The following is a 22,402-nucleotide window of genomic DNA, read 5'->3' as shown; positions in this document are numbered from 1 at the left end:
CTGCAGCTCTTCTGATGTTGCGAGTGTCCATGGGCGACGGTAGTTGCTTACCATCAGGTGACCCGTTTGCTCGTTCGCCCCCTTATTTAATAAAAAAAAAAATTGCAAAATGTATTGAAAATCAGGTGCACATATTTTTTGACAAGTACTGTAGAACATGTTTTTTGACTTACTTTTTCTTAGTTTTTGGGGTTCCGTACCCAAAGGGTAAAAACGGTACCCTATTACTAAGACTTCGATGTCTGTCTGTCTGTCTGTCTATCTGTCTGTATGTCTTTAGGCTGTAACTCAAGAACGGCTATAGCTAGACTTCTGATCAATAATGGTAACAGCTAGGCACTTGAAATTTTCACTTAACTTAAACACTTAACAAAACCTAATTATATTGTTACTTTAATAATGAACAATATAAAATTAAATAAAAGTAAATATTTAAGGGCTCTCATAAAAAAAAACACAATTTTTGGCCTATTTTTGCTATATAACGGTACGGAATCCTTCGTGCGCGAGACCGACTCGCACTTGGCCGATTTTCTTGTCAGAAGTCTGACAGAACCACAAGAACACAGATTGTAGAGCATTTAGCTCGTTTTAATTTAATTCTGCCTAGAACATGTCCGAAACAGACAATTGTGATACGTAGAATATTTACACAACAACAATACGCTATTTCACAACATTTCGCGACATAGGTATGTTAAAATTGTTAACGAAATTAGATTCTGTCGCATATAGCCTTGATAAACATGCGTGCTGAAAATAGCATTATTTAGCACCAAACTGTTTCGTAGCACATAATACAGACCAGTTTCACATAATCAGACACACTCTCAAAGTGTGCTCCGCAGAGCCCTGGGGCTACGCAATTGTCTGTAGGGGCTGCGCCAGCGCTACAGCCTACATATTATAACATAATTGTTTTTAGAAATGTCATCAGACACCAGCGTGGCGACAATTTATTCAAAGACAAAACTTATATTACTTTTTTGGGGGTCCGTCAAAAATGTCACTTCTTAAAATGTTTGAAAACCACTAATATAGACAAAGAGCTTTCAAATGGATATTTTAAGTACAGATACTACTAAGTAATACCAAAACAATTTTACACATTTATCAACTTACAGACAGTAACTAAGTTACGTAGCTAAGAATATTTTTTCAACCATCGCGCATTAATCCAATGTATTTATGGTAACTAGTGAGAACTCAGAAAGAAGTATAGCATTCTTGAAGCTAATAAGTACTATTCGGTTCTATAGAAATGCTCCTTATTCTAGAATCGACTTGAAGCAAATGCCTTCGGAGCGGTGAAAAATGTAGAAGTTTCTAGTTTAGTACAAAATGGAAAACATTTTCAAGATGTTAGATGACCTAATAAGATAAACTCAGAAAACATTTTTAAAGTGAGTTTTGTTGAAAAACTAAAAATCGAGCTATTTATATGCAGCTTTTCACATTTAAATTATTACTAAAGATAAGCTATACTACGTCTTTGCAACGATACGTTGCGTTGTCGGAACGGAGTAAGGGCCAGGCCACAATGCGTTGCGGCGTCGCATCATATAAATCTACGACGCCGCAGAATGGATCGTGACCCATCTAAAGAGTGCTAGGCTATACTATATGGCCTTTTTGCGTTGCGACATCGCATCGCATTTCTGTGCAAAGATGTTTTTGCGATACGACGCCGCAACGCAGTGTCGTAGCCTGGCCCTATCCCATTGTATGCGTTGCGGAAACGCGCAATAACATAATACATTAAGATGGAGACAACGTAGCGCTTCCTACTTCATCTCAGACTGTCCGTTGTTTCTTCCTAACATCTCGTCTAAAGAAGTTTTGGCATGTCATAAAATATTGTTGCGCTAAAATTGTTTAATCTAGAAACCATACATAATTCGGCAACAAAAACAATTCTGTGTCCTTTCCCATCTCTCAAAATATCTCCATAGTCCATACCAAATTTCACCTAAATCGTTTCAGTTCTTGCGTCCAGAGGTAATCAGGCAAACAGACAGCGTTGCCAGACGTCCCGATTTTTTTAATTAAAATTAAATGTCTTTTCGGGGAAAGCCCGAACGTACGTGCACCGTGCTGAGGAAGAAAGGCGCGTAATGAAGATAAGAGTGTGGAGTAGGGAGCTAGAGGGGTGGATTTTCTTTGGCTACTTTAGCTATCTATTGTCACGTAAACGTTATTTTAACGCAAATAAAGAGATAAAAAAAATCAAAAAACCTTTGATTTTATAAGTACCTTTTTTTACTTTGTCCCGCTTTTGACTGAAGAATAACGCTTTTTTACTCAAAAAGTTCCAAAGTCCCAACTTGGCACAAAAAAATCTGGCAACGCTGCAAACAGACACACTTTCGAATTGTGAAACGTGCGATCGTCCGTTGCGATAACGCACCGCAGTCCGCAACGTAGCAGAGCAATATGGCCACGCTTTTAATACTACTGCGGGGCTAAAATGTTCGCTTTGGAGAATCATAATATATTGAATCAGAATATGATTCATTTTTAAACTCCACTTTGCGTGCAATTCATATAGTGATTCGCTTCGATTAATGATTGGTCGCCACGCGCGAGCGCCGCGCGAGAGACCAATCATTGATGTTAGCGAATCACTATATGAATTGCACGCAAAGTGGAGTTTAAAAGTGATTCGCTTCGATTATTGATTAATGATTGCTCTCCGCGCGCGAACGCCGCTCGCGGGACCAATCATTAATCTAAGTGAATCACTATATGAATTGCATGCAAAGTGGAGTTTAAAAATTAATCAGATTATGATTAATTATATGATTCTCCAAAGCGACCATTTTAGCCCCGCTGGCCACTACGAAAATCTTTTCAATACATAGATTTTATTAAATACTAGCTGTTGCCCGCGACTTCGTCCGCGTCAACATAGACGCAGACATAACAAAGAAGGATAGTCCGCTAACAAATATGAAAAAAGTAAAATATAACCTCCTCCTTTTTGGAAGTCGGTTAAAAAGTAGCCTAAGTTACACCTTACTACATCAGCTATCAACAAAAAAAAGTCCCGGCAAAATAGCTCTAGCCGTTTCAGAGATTAGCCGGAACAAACAGACAGACATACAGACAAAAATTGTAAAAAATGTTGTTTTGGTGTATGTAGCGTATATAGATTCATATGCATGTAGTAAAAACGGTTCTTTCAATATTACAAACAGACACTGAAATTTTATTTATATGTATAGATGTATAGATTTTATGCTTCAATATTTCATTACACTATTGGATGTTATTGGTATATAAACAATGTCGTGAGTGGGTTTATATTTGTAATGTCAATAGTCAATACAATACTCGATATTACCTATTACATAATATATTATATACCTGTGTGTATTTAAGAGCTATGTCCTTTCTCAGGCTTTAGACTATCTGTGTACAAAATTTCACTACAATCGGTTCAGTAGTTTTGGCGCTGTTGTTTCTGATATCTAAGTTGGTAGGTGAGTTATTAATTAATAACGTGTATAACAATCGAAAGAATCGAAAAACCCTCCTCAACATCGTACCACCTCTAATAGAAATACATATTATGAGCAAGCGATAGCGCGATCTAGGCGACTCTTGGCGCCATCTGTTATGAGTTTTTTTAACTAACTTAATTTGAACGAATTATATAATACAACCCCTTTTTCCAGTTAAAAAGTAGCCTACGTCCTTTCTCAAGCCTTAGACTATCTGTGTATAAAATTTCATTACAATCGGTTCAGTAGTTTTGGCGTGAAAGCGAGACAGAGAGACAGACAGAGATACTTTCGCATTTTTAATATTAGTATAGATTCACCCGCTGCCGGGCCGGTCAAAATCTTCGCGGCGCAATCAAGGCGTACCCCCACCTTGGTAGCGCCCACTTCGAAACGGGCGTACCGAAAATCGCAATTTTTAATTTATAACATATGCCTGTGTAAGCGTAGTTCATAAGTTTAGCTATCAAATAAGACCTATTTTTTTCTTAATATGATATTTACATGAGAAGTACTGGTCAAATAAGTGTGAAAGCCCGAGAAAACTAAAATGGCTGCCATTTTACAACCGTGAGAGAGAGAAAAAATTTGAGAGCCAATATGTCGATAAAATATGCCATAGATCATGACATTAAAGGATCGGACACCGGTGACGGGACACATTGTATATAGATGTTCTGCGCGGCTTGGCTTGCGTAATTTAGGAATTTCACGCGACCGTACATTTTTCCGCAAAAAATAGCCTATGTCCGTTAACGTGGTCTATTCTTCATGTTTGCCAAATAAAATAAAAATTGCTCCAGTAGTTCTTAAGAATCTTAAGATAATAAGCAATTTCATATAATTTCCCCCGTTTTTTCCATATTTTCCTCTATTTCTTCGTTCCTATTAGTCGTAGAATAATAAAATATAGCCTATGGCCATCCTCAATAAATAGGCTATCTAACATAGAATTTTTCAAATCGGACCAGTAGTTCCTGAGATTAGCGCGTTCAAATAAGCCCTTTCATATAATTTCCCCCGTTTTTTCCACATTTTCCACTATTTCTTCGCTCCTGTTAGTCTTAGCGTGATGAAATATAGCCTATAGCCTTCCTTGACTAATAGGATACCTAACACTGAAAGAATTTTTCAAATCGGACCAGTAGTTCCTGAGATTAGCGCGTTCAAATAAGCCCTTTCAAATAATTTCCCCCCGTTTTTTCCACATTTTCCTCTATTTCTTCGTTTCTATTAGTCTTAGCGTGATAAAATATAGCCTATAGCCTTCCTCGATAAATGGGCTATATAACACTGAAAGAATTTAGAATTTTTCAAATCGAACCAGTAGTTCCTGAGATTAGCGCGTTCAAACCAACAAACAAACAAACTAACAAACTCTGCAGAGTTATAATATTAAGTATTGATGTATTTTGATACACATAATATACATTAAACAGTTATATGTATAATTGACTAAGGAAAATAATATATAGTTAAGTATAAACACGGCCCATTCACGACCAATGAAAAATAAAAGAGACCTCCCAAAAGACTCACCCCCTCCCCCTTGCCAACCACAGGTCCTGACGACCAGGGATCTAACATCAGAAATTTGCCTATTTAAAAACTACTCATACGACACAGCTCCATTATTTTATAAGTTTATAACAGTAAACTCGACGTGTAGCATGAGTTAAAAAATCGCTCTGTCAGCGCTGCTACTTTCACAGCGAACACTACATAAGGGTCACATGACACACTCCAATTATCCACTATTATCACTTTATTTTAGTTACTTACAAGTTACAACTTTATTATGCAGTGAGAGAAAATTGAAGTAGGAGTCATGTGATTCCTACATTATAAACTAGATGTCGCTGCTGTGCCCCTACATCGCGCTATCGCTTGATGGGATGTTTGAGCACAAGTACTTTCGGTATTGATCACAACTTTAGACAGACAGACGGTTGCCCATGAAGGGTTCCGTACCGTTAGTTCTTGATTACAGACTAATTTTTGCAATACAGTATAATATATTATACTGTAATAATATTATGGCATTATGAAATTATATAAAAATATATATAATAAATATGTGATTTAGGTTGGATGGCACCAGAGGCGTGGTTAAAGTTAAAGTTATTTTTATAGTTAAATAAGGCCCACTTGCGCCAGACTGGGTTAACACGCTTAATTCTGAGTTAAATTATACTTAGAATTTAAATTCATATCATGTCTTGATCCACCAAGAGTTAGGAGTTAACCTCGAGTTAATTTTTTAAATTTTTAACCCACCTATGTCGGAGGGTTAAATAATTTATAAAAATAAACTAACTCTGGGTTAGTAATATCTAAACTGGGGGGGGGGGGGCCTGAACACAATAGACATAACTCTGTCTATTCTGCACTGAATGAAATAAAACAGGCCTATACAATATACATAGCATACTTGCTTTGGGTACCTATAATAATACTTATCTAAAAAAAAAAAAAACAAGGGCGCACTCGCACAGGGCGCAAAAAAGGCTATTTACGGCACTGACTTCAGGGCTACACTTTTACGTTTTTTTTAATTCATTCAATTATATAGTATCAAACACAAAACAAACGTTTATTATATTATATTAAACGTTTGTATCAGTGCATAATGCTTACTTACATAATTATGTAAGTAAGCATTATGCACTGATACAAACGAATTTAATACAACATGGTTCTGCGAAACAGTGGATTGCAATAATCAGATTATGGCGAATGGCGATCAAAGGCCTGTCCATGAGGCCTAAGCCTTTGAGAGCGGCATAATTGGCGTAACCTGGGCTTTGATAGTGGCATAATAATTGACATAACCTGGCCTTTGATAGTGGCATAATCCGACGGCACACGGTCCGCGGAACGGAATTTCAGAGCCCCATATTGATTTGTTTTGCATTAATCATGATCCATGGGCCATGGCCTAACGATTTAGCGTGTATTTTATTCCCTTTAAATTAAAGTTACGAAGATATGGTACAGTTAATTCAAAAATACCTCTGTAAAAAAAGGGATTCCTGTTTTGCCACCAGAGGAGAGTGATTTAAGCTTTTGGTTCAAGCATACACTTTAATTTGCCCATAGCTTATATGAAATGTATTTATGGTTTCTAAAATTACGCGACAAAAACCATTTTGTCGCTTAACGCCCTTTTCATTTTTTGCTGTTCTATTGCTTGTTTTCTATGAGAGGTCTCTCATAGAAAACAAGCAATCTAAAACATATCTAACACGGTTTTTTACTTCGCGGCGTCACCTTATTATGACATTTGTTGACGTTTGTGGACCATGAATGATGGTATCTACAATCCATACTAATATTATAAATGTCGAAGCGTGTCTGTCGGTCTGTAACCTTTTTACGCCAAAACTACTGGACCGATTTTGCTGTATTTGTACGAACTCCGGCAGAATTTAGTTGCGAAGTATGAATATCACATTTTTGCGTAGCCTAGTCATAAAGAATAGGTACCTACCATGACGAATATTTGCCGTCTGCGGAATGCGGATAAAAGTTTTTCTTTTTGGTTTTATGCAGGGCCCCCGCTACCATATGTGCAATGTGTGCAATGCACGCAGGCGCCATCCTCTAGGGGCGCCAAATTGCCATCTTTACGGGCGCCAAAACCAAGGTCCCAAAAAATTTGCCTAAAGGGGCGCCAAAATCCTTTTTTTGCACACAGTCGCCCTTACGTCCTGGGTTTTATGTATTTTTCAGTGGCGTGAACAATGATCGGCCATAGCTTTTGTACTTAAGAGCCAAGAGGAATCAATCAATGGTTTCGTTTTTAAGACAATCTACTGAACAATAAAAAGAAAAGAGACCCTTATAGCTAATAAGAAAGTATAAAGAAGAGATTACTATAATACAAATGAGTTTTCGTATTACTCGTATCGATTTGACTAACGACAGCTTTTGGTAAAGATTTGTGAGTCGGCCTCAACAAAAAGTAGGCTCTACTAATGATACTTATCGGTTCCTTTACATCTCAGTAATGGCTCTATATTTGTCGTTCACTATCATAATATAAGTTGCCTTAGATATTACTTTAGGGGCCGTCCATTAATCACGTAAGGCCTAAAATTCAAAATCAAAAATATTTATTTCCAAATAGGTTAACAAAGTTAACTCTTTTAGAACGTCGTGTCTACATGAGGCCTACCAACAACAAATTATATTTATTACTAGATGACGCCTGCAACTTCATTGCGCTGAATTTTGTTTATCGCGCGGAAAACGTAAATTTCACGCAACTAAAACTATCCAATGTCCTTTCGCGTCTATCAAAGTGTGTCGATATTAAATTTCGTCAAAAACCCTCATTATTTAACGGAACCACTTTTCGAGTCGTTACTCTTCCATAGCATGGTATTTCGATGTAAACAGTGCATTTCGCGGAATCATTTAACTGTTTCTATACCATAGTATTTCGGTGGTGCATTTTCATTTTCAAAACTTGTTTCCTAAGCCCCCTGACATATTACAAACAGCCGGGGCCGGATATATATTTTAACGAGCTTTTGCCCGCGGCTTCGCTCGCGTTAAGAAGAATTATTAAATGCAAACTTTCGTCCCCTATTTTAACCCCTTGGAGGTGGGATTGATCAAAATCCTTTCTTAGCGGATGCCTACGTCATAACTCATAACATCTACCTGCATGCCAAATTTCAGCCCGATCCGTCCAGTGGTTTGGGCTGTGCGTTGATAGATCACTATGTCAATCAGTCAGTCACATTTGAGTTTTATATATATATAGATAGAAGATAGAAGAAGAAGATGAGTATAGGCCACTTTAATTTTGCCGCCCCTGTGTACGAACTCTGTCGCCATCCTACGCCGCCACCCCCCCTAGGACGCCATAGGTGATAGGATGCCCCATAGGCCATGGCCTATACTGCCTATACATAAATCCAGAGCTGCGAACAGCCTGTATCGTTTACAGAGAGTGCAGTGAATATTGAACGAGTGAAACGGAGTCAAGGATGCAGTGACTCAACCGATAGTGGTTCAGTACATAAACAAACCGCCAAGGATCTTATCTTACTGGTATGCGGGTGCACGCGATTATCAACACTGTACCATTGTGATAGAGTTCAAAATGTGAGAGGTAAAGGGTCAAAACTGATGCTTGTATTAATGACTGAAAACGATAGTTTACTGTTTAATTTGTTCCGATGGAATAGCTGAGGAAATATTATAATGTTGATCGATACACGACGAATAGTTATGTCCACACTGTGCACTTTCATCTTCAATTTTCGTCATCAACTTTCATATTGGCGCATTCAATAATTGAATGCGTCAAGGAACGCGACGCCTATATTGTCATTTTTGAAGTTTTGGATACGGTCAGAGGGCATGCCTCAGGTTCGCTGTTGACTGCGCTATAACTCATGCCCTTGACGAACAGAAAACGGCACAGTGTGGACAAAGCTATTACCATGTCAGAAAAGTGACTAAAAAGAAGCGTTATTTCCAGAAAAAACAATGCAGAATCTCATCACGCGAGTAAAGCCTCAATCTGTAATATCCGCGCTGCTCAAACATCACTGTGGACATCACAGATACCCGGACCGAACAAAGCAATGCAGAATTTCGTCGTACGTAGAACTTGTCTTAACTCTAAAGCAAGTTTGATTTGAAATGCACTGTTCTACTGTGCAACTTTACACTGTGGCTATACAAACTGGAAAGATTCATTAAAATGTAACCTTCATTAAAACTAACGCTGGCTTTGTTGCAACAGCTAACAGTTAATATAAAATCAACTATTAATTTACTTTGTCGCGATCTAAATGGGTGAAATTAATTTTGTACGAGACTTCTTGACTTTTAATTAATTAACATGGCAACAAAGTAACCATTAATTTTTTATCAAAAATTAAATTAAAAATATATAAATTGAGACTAATTTTATCTACTCGTACTACACGTTTTAAATCTACACCTTATTATGCAAACAACGACAAATTAATTACTTAATAAAAATTACATGAACACGACCGTACAGAATTTTAGTTTATTTAATATTACTAGAGATCGCCCAATGGTCGAAATTCGACCTTAAATTTAATTATCTTCTTCTTTTGGCTCCCCGTTTAAAGTATTGACTATTTCAGATTTAATAAAAAAAAATACAATCCATTTTTAAATTGGCAACAAGTCAAACTTCAATCATAAACCAAAGAGTATAATTATTCGTAATGATGGTAGTGTGCACATTGTAGTGTGTGTAATGTTAAAAAATGTATGATAAAAGCATAATATCAAAATAATATCGATGCACTCCTTCACCATATATAAACTAAGTATAACTATGCAAAATTTCATTCAACTACGTTTCCGCATTTTTCGTCAAAAGGATTCAAAGTTTTTCGTTCGCGTTTAATTTATTAATAATGATTACTTATTAGTTATTACTTATATCGTATATTATCTCTTTTACAACAGTTTGTTAGAATATTACCAACATAGTTTGCTAATGGGTATAAGATGTTTAGACGTTCTTGAGAATTCTGCGTATTGCGTTTGTACAGGCTGTTACAAAACTAAGTGATAATATTTTAGGTTGTGTATGTGTCCCTAACATACATAAGAGACTAGTAAAATAATTACTAGTAATTATTCCGCAACGGAATTGCGGGCGTCATCTAGATGACGCCCGCAATTCCGTTGCGCCAAATCCAACTCTACATTTTTCTAGTATAAATTATAATATGTTCTTTCCCGGGACTCAAAGAATTTCCATACCAAATTTCAGTAAAATCGGTTCAGCGATTTAGCGTGAAGAGGTATAACAGACAGGCAGTCGGACAGACACACTTTTGCATTTAAAATATTAGTATAGAGTATAGACTATAGATTATTAATACACTGTTAAAGTAGCAGCGCTGAAAAAGGAGCTTTGATTAACATGTTTCTAATTTGCCCATACGATAGTAAAGTAAAATAAATTAAGTCTGCCCCCACAGACTCTGGGAGCTCTAACGCATCGTAAATCGTAACGTTCCAGGCCATTTAACCGAAACTATTACGTACGCGCTTCGTTATAGAATCGCCGATCAAAATGTATGGAATTGACATAAGACGAGTCGAACGTCAACGTCATAATATTAACGAACGCCAATTCCATACATTTTCATCGGCGATTCTATAACGAAGCGAAAACGAAAAGATTTTGGCTCACCCCCTAGGAGATTTTCCCCCCTCCAAAATAGTGATTAGGCGAGGGAGAGGGGGTTACACACAAAACTTAATAACGTAACGTTCCCTTATTGGTATAACTAGACTAACTCACAAGATATAACTAGTATTAAATCGAGCACGTAACCGGAGACATTGCGGCCTGCGGGGATATTGCGATTGGCGACCTCCGTCAAAATACTTGACGTACCATCATAGTGATTAATAATTTGTAGACCAAACCACGAAGAGATAGCTCAAATTAGGAAAATGTGGTTCAAACTCCGAGACTTGCAAAACTCTACATGTGTAACAAAACAATGTATCAAAGCGCACGGAAGAGCGCAGGCCAAGTTCCAGCAGGCCGTGCGTATGCCGAACTGCCAAAATCAAATTAGACGTATTATGGATCAGGCTGTTGATGAAGATGATTACGATCGATGAAGTGCATCTAAACTTTATTTAGCATTAGATTGGATTTCAACTCTTTTTTTAGGCGATTAGGCGATAGGAACTTGGCCCCATTAAAACAGGTATGTTTTTGGTGAGATTCATTCTTTATGAGATAATGAGTCCACTAGAAAGCGTTTGCTGTAAAGTAGAAGCACTGAAAGAGTAACATTTTTTTTGCATGGGCAAAATCATTCTATTCAGGAATATGGCCCATACAAATTACAAAGAATTAATTATTAAGTTTAGTTCCTTTTCTCGCCACGTTCATATAAAGCCTTGTCGAACTGTAACGTTTTTTTTACAATAAGCTAGCTGTCCCGGCAAACGTTTCTTTGCCATATAAAGTATTTCGCCCGTATTTTTTTATTGAAGTGACTAAATATGTATGTCACCATGGCAACGTCCGTCGCTATCCCGTCGCACAAACAATGGTCGCCGTCAGTCTCGAGTTGTAATAATTTATTTAATAAATACACTTATCAATATTTATTTAATAAATGCACTTATCAATATAAAAAGTACCCAGTAGCCGATTCTCAGACCCACTGAATATTCATATAAAATTTGGTTAAAATCAGTAAAGCCGTTTCGGAGGAGTACGCGGCCTAACATTGTGACACGATAATTTTATATATAAGTTAAGCATAGATATTACATGTTTCATAGCGCATTATTAGTTTTTGTTATCTCTACGATTAGCTATCGAACTCTATCGTAACAACACTCTTGTCTAGTCAAAACAACATTTCTATTCAGGAACGTGTCGGTCGATCTATTTTTGATGTAACTACATCTGACACTTTTTGTTTATACGCGGATGAAAGAGAGCCATTGATTAATACTGAAAGAGATCAAGGAATTTATAGAGGACTGATGTCTGTCTCTTTCAGTATAAAGGCGTAGGAAAAACATGTGCCTACTGCTTACTGAACTGACTATTCTATACAATTTAAAAAAAAAAACGCAATTCAAAGGGGTATGAAGATTTTGGCCGACCTACTTTCGCTAAATGTGTTTTTTCGCGTTTACGAATATTTTTTCAAAAATGGATAGCTAACATCAATACAAACAAAAAATAATCTTAGACAAAACCACGTAAAGAGTCACATTTCGAAGATATGACCTGCTAAAGTTTTACCAATTTAAGATATTGCAACTTTGGCAGTTCAAATCTTCGAAATGTGACACCTTACGCGGTTTTGTCCAAGAATATTTTTTGTTTGTATTGATGTTTGTACGGAGCCTGGCCGACGCCAGGCTCCGTACAAAATTCTTCATACCCCTTTCATCCAAATTGAATCAACGTGAAGAGGTAAAATTCTTGTCTTTATAATGCAATAATTGAATGCATTACACAAATAAAGAAATAACTTCGCTACTTTTCTTTTTTTTTATGAAATAAGGGGGCAAACGAGCAAACGGGTAACCTGATGGAAAGCAACTTCCGTCGCCCATGGACACTCGCAGCATCAGAAGAGCTGCAGGTGCGTTGCCGGCCTTTTAAGAGGGAACAGGGTAGGGATGGGAAGGGAATTGGGGAGGGTAGGGAAGGGAATAGGGTAGGGGACTGGGCCTCCGGTAAACTCACTCACTCGGCGAAACACAGCGCTAGCGCTGTTTCACGCCGGTTTTCTGTGAGAACGTGGTATTTCTCCGGTCGAGCCGGCCCATTCGTGCCGAAGCATGGCTCTCCCACGTATATTTTCATTTGCGAAAAGTAATCATCTAGTATCAATCGCGGTAATCATCTAGTAGGTACTTTTTTAAATTTTAAATCAGAGTAAGTATTTTAATTCCACTGGTAAAGTAAAATCAAGTTTGGTATAATGTAACAAATACAAAAGTGGTAATATTAAGTCTTGATAAAGTGTTTTAACAATCACAGTTGGTTAAAGTCAAATAAGGCAAAGTGGCGTAAAGCAATGTTTGAGTTGAAATGTGTATTAAGGCGAGGATAAACCCCAATTTGTTATTCCGTGACTCCCGGTTTACCTAGTTCCAATATAATAACAAAGTGTTAAAAAATATGAGATATAAAGCACAATATTTAAAATACCTACCTTAAACCATAAACATTTTAATAAAACGTAATACTTTGGCTTTAATTAATTTACAAACTCACCTCCGATAAAAATCTATTTCATCGAAATATAAGTATTAATATAAAAGTAACTAGGATAATTATAGTTTTTATTTGAATAAATTGTTAGTAAATCTATATTAAAATTTCTTTAACCGAACAATTTTGTTTCTCAATGTTTATTTCCAAAGATATTTAAAAAAGACATGAAAAATAGACAAGATCCGCTTTATGCAAGAACAGTTTTATGCTAAGCTAAAATGAATCTTATTGCGATGCGTATACGCTTGGTCTTTGGTTGTGTGCAAGGTTATCGTTTTGGATTGAGATTAATCCCCGCCTTAATGACCAAATTTGTTTACCTTCCATTCTGCTGCGGCGCGGACGCTTTCTCCCCCTGGACGAGAAAGAGCGAGCCGCGGTCGGCGTCCAACAGGATGGAGACGTTCTGCAGGATCTTGTGACAGAGCACCCGCACCTCCAGCTCGTTGCATATGTCCTTAACCTGAGGAAGATGAGATAAGTTAGGGTTTTAGTGAACAATGGCTGGGGCCTTCAAATGAAAAATTTGATGCGCTGAATTACTTTATGTCACAACCAGTTAAATTGGCGATGGATAGACGACTAATTCCTAATACTCGCAGGAGATATATTGCGACGCAACATATAGCTGACTTTACATTCTACAATTACTGAAAACACAAATACACTACAGGGTCTTTGGGATAGTTGCCTTTGGCGATGAAGCAAAGTTGAAAACAAAACTGTAAGGTTTTTGAGATAAACGCCTCGTTGATCCTAATGGCTAAACCAGGTAGCCAGAGCTTCGTCATATTATTAGCTCGTCTATCAAGCGCCCAAAGGGCGTCTTAACTCTGACCATTCAAAAGTATTTTCGAAAATGGTTTGACAGTTCGTGACAGATGAAAGGTTCACATCTGCAATGAAATGGAAATGCTGTACTTATTTCGAAATCAGTTAAAAACTAACACTTTTAGAACGTCGACATGTGGCCTACCACCGGTTTGGGAACTAACCCGGCGAGAATAACCGGCTCTTAGCCCCAATTGCACCAACGACTTTTAAAGTTAATGCTCGGATTAGTATCACGTTACCTCTTTCGTTTTTCTTATGAATGAAAGAGAAGACATGACATTCTAACAAGCTGTTAACACTAACAGACGTTGGTGAAATTGGGGCTTAGCCTTTAAGATAAACCTAAGATGCTATTGGGTCATGAGTCATGACTCATGAGGAATAAAAAAGATTGCGAGGTTGTTTGTAATATGCACAATCTAAGTCTATTTAATGCTTTATAGACCGACAAGTCACAAGGCTTTAAATGAACGTGGCAAAAAAGGAACTAACGCCGCCATCATACAAAAACCCCATTTTTGACAGTTTTCCTTTACCGGCAGCGCCCCCGCCCACGTTAATTTAAAGTCTTGTCGGTCTATATGCAGGCTTTCTTCGTTGGCTCATATTCATCTATGGAGTGCAGTGTAACAAAACAATATGATAATACTTTTTAGGGTAAGTATTTGTCACCCGGAAGTTAGCAGCGCTGAGAGAGTGAATTTTTAGGGTTCCGTAGCCAAATGGCAAAAAACGGAACCCTTATAGATTCGTCATGTCTGTCTGTCTATTCGTCCGTATTTTTGTTACTTCTGTATTGGCAAATTCATAACGCCGGCGCGCTTTCCCATACAAATAAAAAATATATTTCAGTGCTTATACTTTCACAGTAAACACTTTAAACAAGGGACATCCTACTTTGTTTTGATACATTCTGTATAATTGCCCATGATCAAAGTTGATTGTACATGCTTTACACACTTTCACAATCGTCGTGGCTCGTGGTTATCCAACTTAGTCCAACGTGAAGAGGGACCTTAAGACTCAAAGAGACTTAAAAAAATGTTGTCGCTCGACTTCCCAAATAATTTCCGGTGATCGTCGTGTTTGCAAAATATATTTTGCTATTGTGACATTTTTAGGAATTTTGTGGGTTATTTGGTTTATCCCCGAAGAAAATACCTCATCTTTTTAGAATCAGATTTTGGTATTATACGTAGTATCCCCTTAGTAGTATGTGAGTACTGGGTACATACATGACGTTAAACACTTGATTAGTTTGGGAACATTAAGGGCCTGTTTCACCACTTCCTGATAAGGCGCCGGATAGGCTATCTACAACTTATTTGAAAGATGCTCCATACTCTATCTGTCAAGTTAAGTTGTGGATAGCCTATCCGGCACTTATCAGGAAGTGATGAAACAGACGCTAAGACGTTCACAGACTTTTGCTCATTACAAAAACATTTAGGAATAAGGTCAGTGATCGTTTTTCTGTATATAAACGAAAAAAATACCCATTAGTTACTTATATTTTTGAACAAATACGTTTAACCTTTGTTTGACCTTCAATGGTGTTAAATTAGCAATAAATTCGACCAACATTACGTTTCGAACTTTTGGTAAGCTTCTCGTATCAGCTTTCACATAATGAGAACTTGCATTTGACGAACCAGCCATTATAAATAAGATTGAAAGGAAATTTAAAACATATGCAAAGGAAATTTAAAACATATGCAGAGGTCAATTGGCGGCCGATGATGACGTCAGAGCAGAACTTTAAAAATTTATTGAGAAAAAACTAGCCAATGAATTTCAAAATTATTTAATTTATATTCTTAAAATACCCTATTTTAACGAAAAAATATAAAAAGTACATGTGATTTTTTTTGGACAATGCCCATTACATCAAAACCTTCACTACATAGAGCAAAGACTTTCGAGCCACTCTGATATTGGCAACTCACCAAGTCGGCCATTTTTAAAGAAGAAGAAGAATTAAATCAAAACAAAACAATAAAACAAAATATGTTTCTTTGTCCATAAATTAATAAATTTTATAACTACATTACACATGCGAATTGTAATCAAAAATCAATACAAAAACTATTCGCCCGTCTATTTGATCTTTATCACAGTAATAACAACTATCAATATAGTTTATCGGCATAATTAATATCATTCATACAACCCCATTCATTCCATTCACAGTTGAAGACACGAGTGGATGAAGTGGGTAACTAACAATTTGAAAACTGTATTTTTTTTTTGCTTAAAGCATCCACTTTAGGACAGGGAAAATGATTTGAAATCAAATAAGGTGATTATGAGAGAAGAAGTGCGAGTTGGACTCGCGCACGAAGGATTCCGTACCATTAAAGAGGAAAATTAGGACAAAAATTGTGTTTTTTGTATGGAAGCCCCCCTTGATTTTTTATTTTATTTTAATATTATTATTAAATAATAAAGTACACATATAACAAAGGACTTTGTGAAAAATTCAAGTACCTACCAGCGTAGCTAGTTTCCCAGTCGATTCTTCGGAAGAAAGTAATGGCAGTTTCTTTCCCATGTCTACATATCTTATTCCCAAGCATGGCACCACCCATCGACTTGAGTTTCAGTGGACAAAGACAAGAAACTATTTCCATAGCAACCATTAAAGCAACGGCAATTATTTTTTTTGACATTTAGTTTCTTGGTTCTTTTTTTTTAATTATGGCACCTCGGCTATAAAACCATGGCCAGTGTCGAGTAAATGGCGGCAAATTCAAAAAATCGACGTGTAGCAACCTTGTCTATAGCCAGAATTATAGTTTTGATCTACGAAATACGAATAATAAAAACTAAGGAACTTTATTATTCGTAGTTTGTAGATCAAAACTATAATTCCGGCTATAGACAGGGTTGCTATACATCGATTTTTTGAATTTGCCGCCATTTACTCGACACTGGCCATGGTTTTATAGCCAAGTGCCATAATAAAAATAAAAACAGAATCAAGAAACTAAATGTCAAAAGCGGATCGTCATGCTTGACTTATAGATTTTCAAAAGCGAAAGATATCGAGATAGGAAAGAAACTTTTACTCCAATGTTTTTCCGGTAAAACTGTCAAAATTTAGTTTCTTTCGTTTGTCTACGTGCTTGTGCTAGCTATGCTGAAGCCATTATTGATATAGATAAAAAAATTGCAAGAAATACATTTTTGTTGTATGGCAGCCCCCCTCAAATATTAATTTTATTTTGTTTTTAGTATTTGTTGTTGTAGCGGCAACTGAAATACACAATCTGTGAAAAATTCAACTCTCTAGCTATTACCGTACTTGAGTTAAAGCCTGGAGGTAGACAGACGGACAGACGAACAGACGGACAGACAACGAAGTCTTAGTAATAGGGTCCCGTCCCTTTGGGTACGGAACCCTAAAAATGTGGATTTTATGTTCTTTATCAACTAGCTAGATATATTAGCTAGATGATGGACTAGGTAAGATACAAGGTATGTTCAAATTATAAGCCTTATGGGAAAAATGAGTACGGGTCAATTCAGACCGCTCGCGATGCGTAGATGCATTTTTAAATTCGTATTGATTTGACAGATTTGCATGACGTCTGTCTGTCAAATCATTGATACAAGTTTAGAAACGCATCCACGCGTCACGTTGGGGTCGGAATTGCCCCTAATTGCTCTTATGTTGTAAAATGATAGTTACCCGGTTCATCCACCTATCCGCAGTTGTTTATCCACGTCCCTGGAGATGTGTCTGATGATTAATAATCAGGATTCGGGTCAGACGTGCCGGTTTGATCAGAGATGAGAAGAAAGTTTGGGTGAGTTATGATCACAATAAGGTTATGATACATCTGTTGTACGGTTATGAGAACACAATTTATATCTATAAGATATTAATTACTATTATAATATTATAAAGCTGAATAGTTTGTTTGTTTGTTTGAACGCGCTAATCTCAGAAACTACAGGTCCGATTTGAAAAATTCTTGCAGTGTTAGAAAGCCCATTTATCGAGGAAGGCTATAGGCTATAAATTATCACTCTTAAGACCAATTGGAGCGAATACATAGAAGAAAATGTGGAATTATATGACATTGCTTATTATCTTAAGAACTACTTGCAATTAAAAAAAAAATAGATGACATGAAGGGACATAGGCTATTATTTACGGAAAACATGTACGGTTTCCGTGGAATTCTAAATTACGCGGGCGAAGCCGCGCGGAACATCTATTTATGTATAATATTAAGCCTTATAATATTATAAGGGCCTGTTTCACCACTTTCTGATAAGGTGCCTAATAAGCTATTCACAATTTTTTGACAGATTCTCCATACTTGATCTGTCAAGTTAATCGGTGGATAGTCTTATCAGGAAGTGGTGAAACAGGCCCTAAGTCTTATTAGAATTCTTTGGAATTCCGTGTAATACACACATTCTTGTGAATTATTATTAACTAGATGTCCCGCACGGCTTCGCTCGCGTAAATTAGGAATTTTACAGAAACCGTACATTTTCCCATAAAAAATAGCTATACTCCCTTCACGTGGTCCCACGCGTCCGTCAAAAACTCAAGCCTTTAATTTTCCGAACGTCTGAGCCGATTTGAAGAATTTTCGTATAACATGATGTATGGGACCGTATGCAAATGTTTATCGCGAAAATGAAACTTGACGAGGGTGAAATAAGGGACGAAATTGTTGGACATAATATTATTATAGGTAAGCAAACAATATACTTTGAAACTAAATCTACAGCTTTAGGTTAGTAACGAAATATAATAATGTAACTAAAGTACTACTTAGTTTGAGTTTTATCACCACTCAATGGTGTTAAATGAAGAATCCTTACTAATATTGTATTTACGAAAGTGTGTCTGTATGTCTGTTATCTCATCACGCCCAAACTGCTAAACAGATTTTGCTAAAATTTGATATGGAAAATATTTGAGTCCCGCGGAAAGGACTAAAGGATAAACGAATTTTGGCGCAACGGAGTTGCGGACGTCATATAGTAGGTAACTATTATAATTTTATATGCCTTTCCCTTCTTCAATAGCTCTTAACAATTTAATTAGTATTTTTCCCCATTTCAAGGCAATCAAAGTGAAGCCCCAACACAAACAAGTTTTATGTTACTCATCAGTGATTTATTATTTTTAATCAACCGCCATTTTCAGCAATACTCAATAGGCCTACACGAAATTAATGTTTACATAATTTAATTGACTTGCGAGTTGGGAATCTTTAGGCCGTTTGTCCATCGCCGCCGTCACGCGACGTCACCGACAAAAATTTAAATAACACTAGAGATCGCCCAATGGTCGAAATTCGACCTTAGTTTCAACGATATTAGGACTACGAGTACTACCTATATTTTGTAAAAAAATATTGACTTAATCACATTTTTTCAACTCTTGTCTCTGGGACTCAGCTGATCTCAGACTGGCCGTGTAAGCATTGTCTAATAGTATCTAAGATTCAATTAAAAAAAACTATAATCCATTCTCAATTTGTCACCTTGTTGTCAACAGACTTCAACCATAAATAAAAGAGTATAATTGGTACGTACAGGCTTGTCACTCAAAAATCTGTCATTTTTCCTAGTGTGTGTGTTGTAGTGTGTGTAATATTTTATTTGTTTAAAAAAATGTATGATAAAAGCATAATTTAAAAATAATATTAGCTAGATGCACTTCTTCACCATATAAACTATAACTGTGCGAAATTTCATTCATCTACTTCCTCATTTTTCGTCAAAAGGGATACAAAGTTTTTGGCTCACGTATTAATATATAGATACTCCTTTAGGACCTAGGCTATAGGTTTCATTTTCTACCGCCAATGGTCTAGAGACCCATGCCGCCTCTGCTTTGTAGTGGCGTTGACTAAATGAAACTCTAGGTCAGGGAAGGTGATTGGTGAACCAATGATATGCGTGCCACCAGTGGCACGTGACATAAAATTCAGAGCACGCCACTGGTCCCAAAACTAGTATCGACATTTTTTTAACCAACAATTCATATATTATTCAAATATATAGATCCTCCTATGCATAGTGAGCACCAAATTAGGCAAATTTTGAAATACGCATAGGATCACAAAAAAATTTAAGGCACGTTTATGACTTTTTCAGATAGATTCACGGTGATACGAAAAGGTCCGCCATCCCTGGCCTAGGTTAGGCCTAAGCGGCGTTTTATTTGAATTTTTGTCGTTGACGTCTCGTTGACGACGGTGGGCAACCGGCCTTAGTTCTACAGTTATTCACGTAAGCTCGCTCCGACCGTAGATGTTTAATTAAACTTTTATAACGTAGGGATTTTGAACAAGTCTAGGTTTTAATTATAAAGCACTAGTGGTACGATGTTACGTTAAGCCTAAGTCGTTTTACGTTTAATTAATCGACTTCCAAAAAACGAGGAGGTTATAATATGTTCGACTGTGTTTTTTTTTTGAGTAAACATTTAGTAAATTTAGTAAGTAATAATATCACTCACAAAAAGTGAATGAGACAAAATAAATTGTTAGTATGGCAGATATCGGTTTCTAAACGTAATTTAAAAAAAGGATATGAACGAACAGTCCATAGACGGCCCCAATTTTATAATAAAAAAAAAGGAATTTAGCGATAATATAATTAAAACTTACCACCTACTGTGCCTACGTATATAATATAAACTATTATTATTTCTTTATAGTAACCTATTCAGTAAGTATTTTATTTGGAAGGTTAAAATGTTATTACTTTTAGCAATATTCCGCGAAATAAACCTCTACCTGTGAGCACTATTATCTATTCTGTGCTGTAAGTAAATGAGTAAGTGTAGGTACGCATAGGGATTAGGGACATGCCACACATTACAAAATTTTAAGCTATAGAAATCTGCAAAGTAACGCCTGATTCTATTAACTTTTCTTACTACTGAAAAATACATAAATATTAACGTAACAAATCTATACTAATATTATAAATTCGAAAGTATCTCTGTCTGTCTGTCTGTCTTGCTTTCACGCCAAAACTACTGAACCGATAGTAATGAAATTTTGTACACAGTCTAAAGCCTGAGAAAGGACATAGGCTACTTTTTAACTGGAAAAAGGGGTTGTAAGGGGGTGAAAATGCGTAAATTTGGTTAAATTAACTTAGTTCCAAAAACCCAAAGCAGATGGCGCCAAGAGTCCTCTAGATCGCGCTATTGCTTGCTCATGCGTATTTCTATAAGAGGTGCTCGATTCTTTAGATTGTTATACACGTTATTAACTAATAACTCACCTACCAACTTAGATATCAAATTCAAAAACAACAGCGCCAAAACTACTGAACCGATTGTAACGAAATTTTGTACACAGATAGTCTAAGGCCTGAGAAAGGCTTACATAGGCTACTTCTTACTGGAAAAAGGGGTTGTAAGGGGGTGTTTATGCGTACATTTGTTCAAATTAAGTTACTTCCAAAAACTGGAACAGATGGCGCCAAGAGTCGCCTAGATCGCGCTATCGCTTGCTCATATGTATTTCTTTCTATAAGAGGTGGTACCATGTTGAGTTAATATTTCGATTGTTATACATGTTATTAATTAACTCACGTACCAACATAGATATCAGAAACAACAGTCTACCAATAAAAATACCAAATAGTTTATGGGTATTGAGCAAAGCTAAAGTTGTGGAATGCATTATGCAGCTAAGTTGTGTAACGCTAAATAAGCTTTAGGTATAAAAAAGTTTAATTAAAAAAAAAAACATTATGTGCACACTATACGGCTGTTTTAGGTATTTTGATTTAAGGGGTACCAGGGTTTTAAAAAGCTTTTGACACCAATTTTATTGACACCGCGCGCTATAAACTGAAGTCCACGCGGACGAAGTCGCGGGCAACAGCTAGTATAAAATAAATAGGGCTTAGGGCGATAGGGTTAGAAATTTGTTAAAAATTGTACATACGCATTGTGTTTTATTTTACAGCCCAAAAGCTTTGAATAGACTATTGAGTTATAATATTTCAAATTCAATATACAAAAATATTGGATTTCAAAAGCCTGAATTCACAGAATTTAGAAGCAACCTGAATTCATGAAAATAACGATTTTACAATACGAATTGGTTTTTGGAATTGGTTGACACTTTGACAGTTGCCAATGAATATCATTCAAATGTCAGCCGGGCTTAGGGCTATTCAGAAGCTACGCAAGGACTTCTGAATAATATAATATATTCAGAAGTCCTTGTAAGTCCATAATATAGATGTGGCGGAACCCACAATTCGCCTAATATTCCTGCATCGCGCTATCGAAGTTTTC

General features: G+C 36.6%; 1 protein-coding gene across 7 annotated transcripts in view; it reads right to left on the bottom strand.

The window, feature by feature from the left end:
• Nucleotides 1–22,402, bottom strand: part of LOC121735454 (dual 3',5'-cyclic-AMP and -GMP phosphodiesterase 11-like) — a 248,934-nt gene that overhangs the window by 92,019 nt on the left and 134,513 nt on the right. For all 7 annotated transcript variants that reach the window (XM_042126285.1, XM_042126284.1, XM_042126288.1 and 4 more), the window contains one exon: nucleotides 13,596–13,738. In XM_042126285.1, coding sequence (XP_041982219.1) covers nucleotides 13,596–13,738 — 143 coding nt within the window. The remainder of the gene's footprint in view (nucleotides 1–13,595; nucleotides 13,739–22,402) is intronic.

This window comes from Aricia agestis, chromosome 17, assembly GCF_905147365.1.
Source record: "Aricia agestis chromosome 17, ilAriAges1.1, whole genome shotgun sequence".
Classification (NCBI taxonomy): Eukaryota; Metazoa; Arthropoda; class Insecta; order Lepidoptera; family Lycaenidae; genus Aricia; species Aricia agestis.
This window is presented reverse-complemented; position numbering and strand designations above follow the sequence as displayed.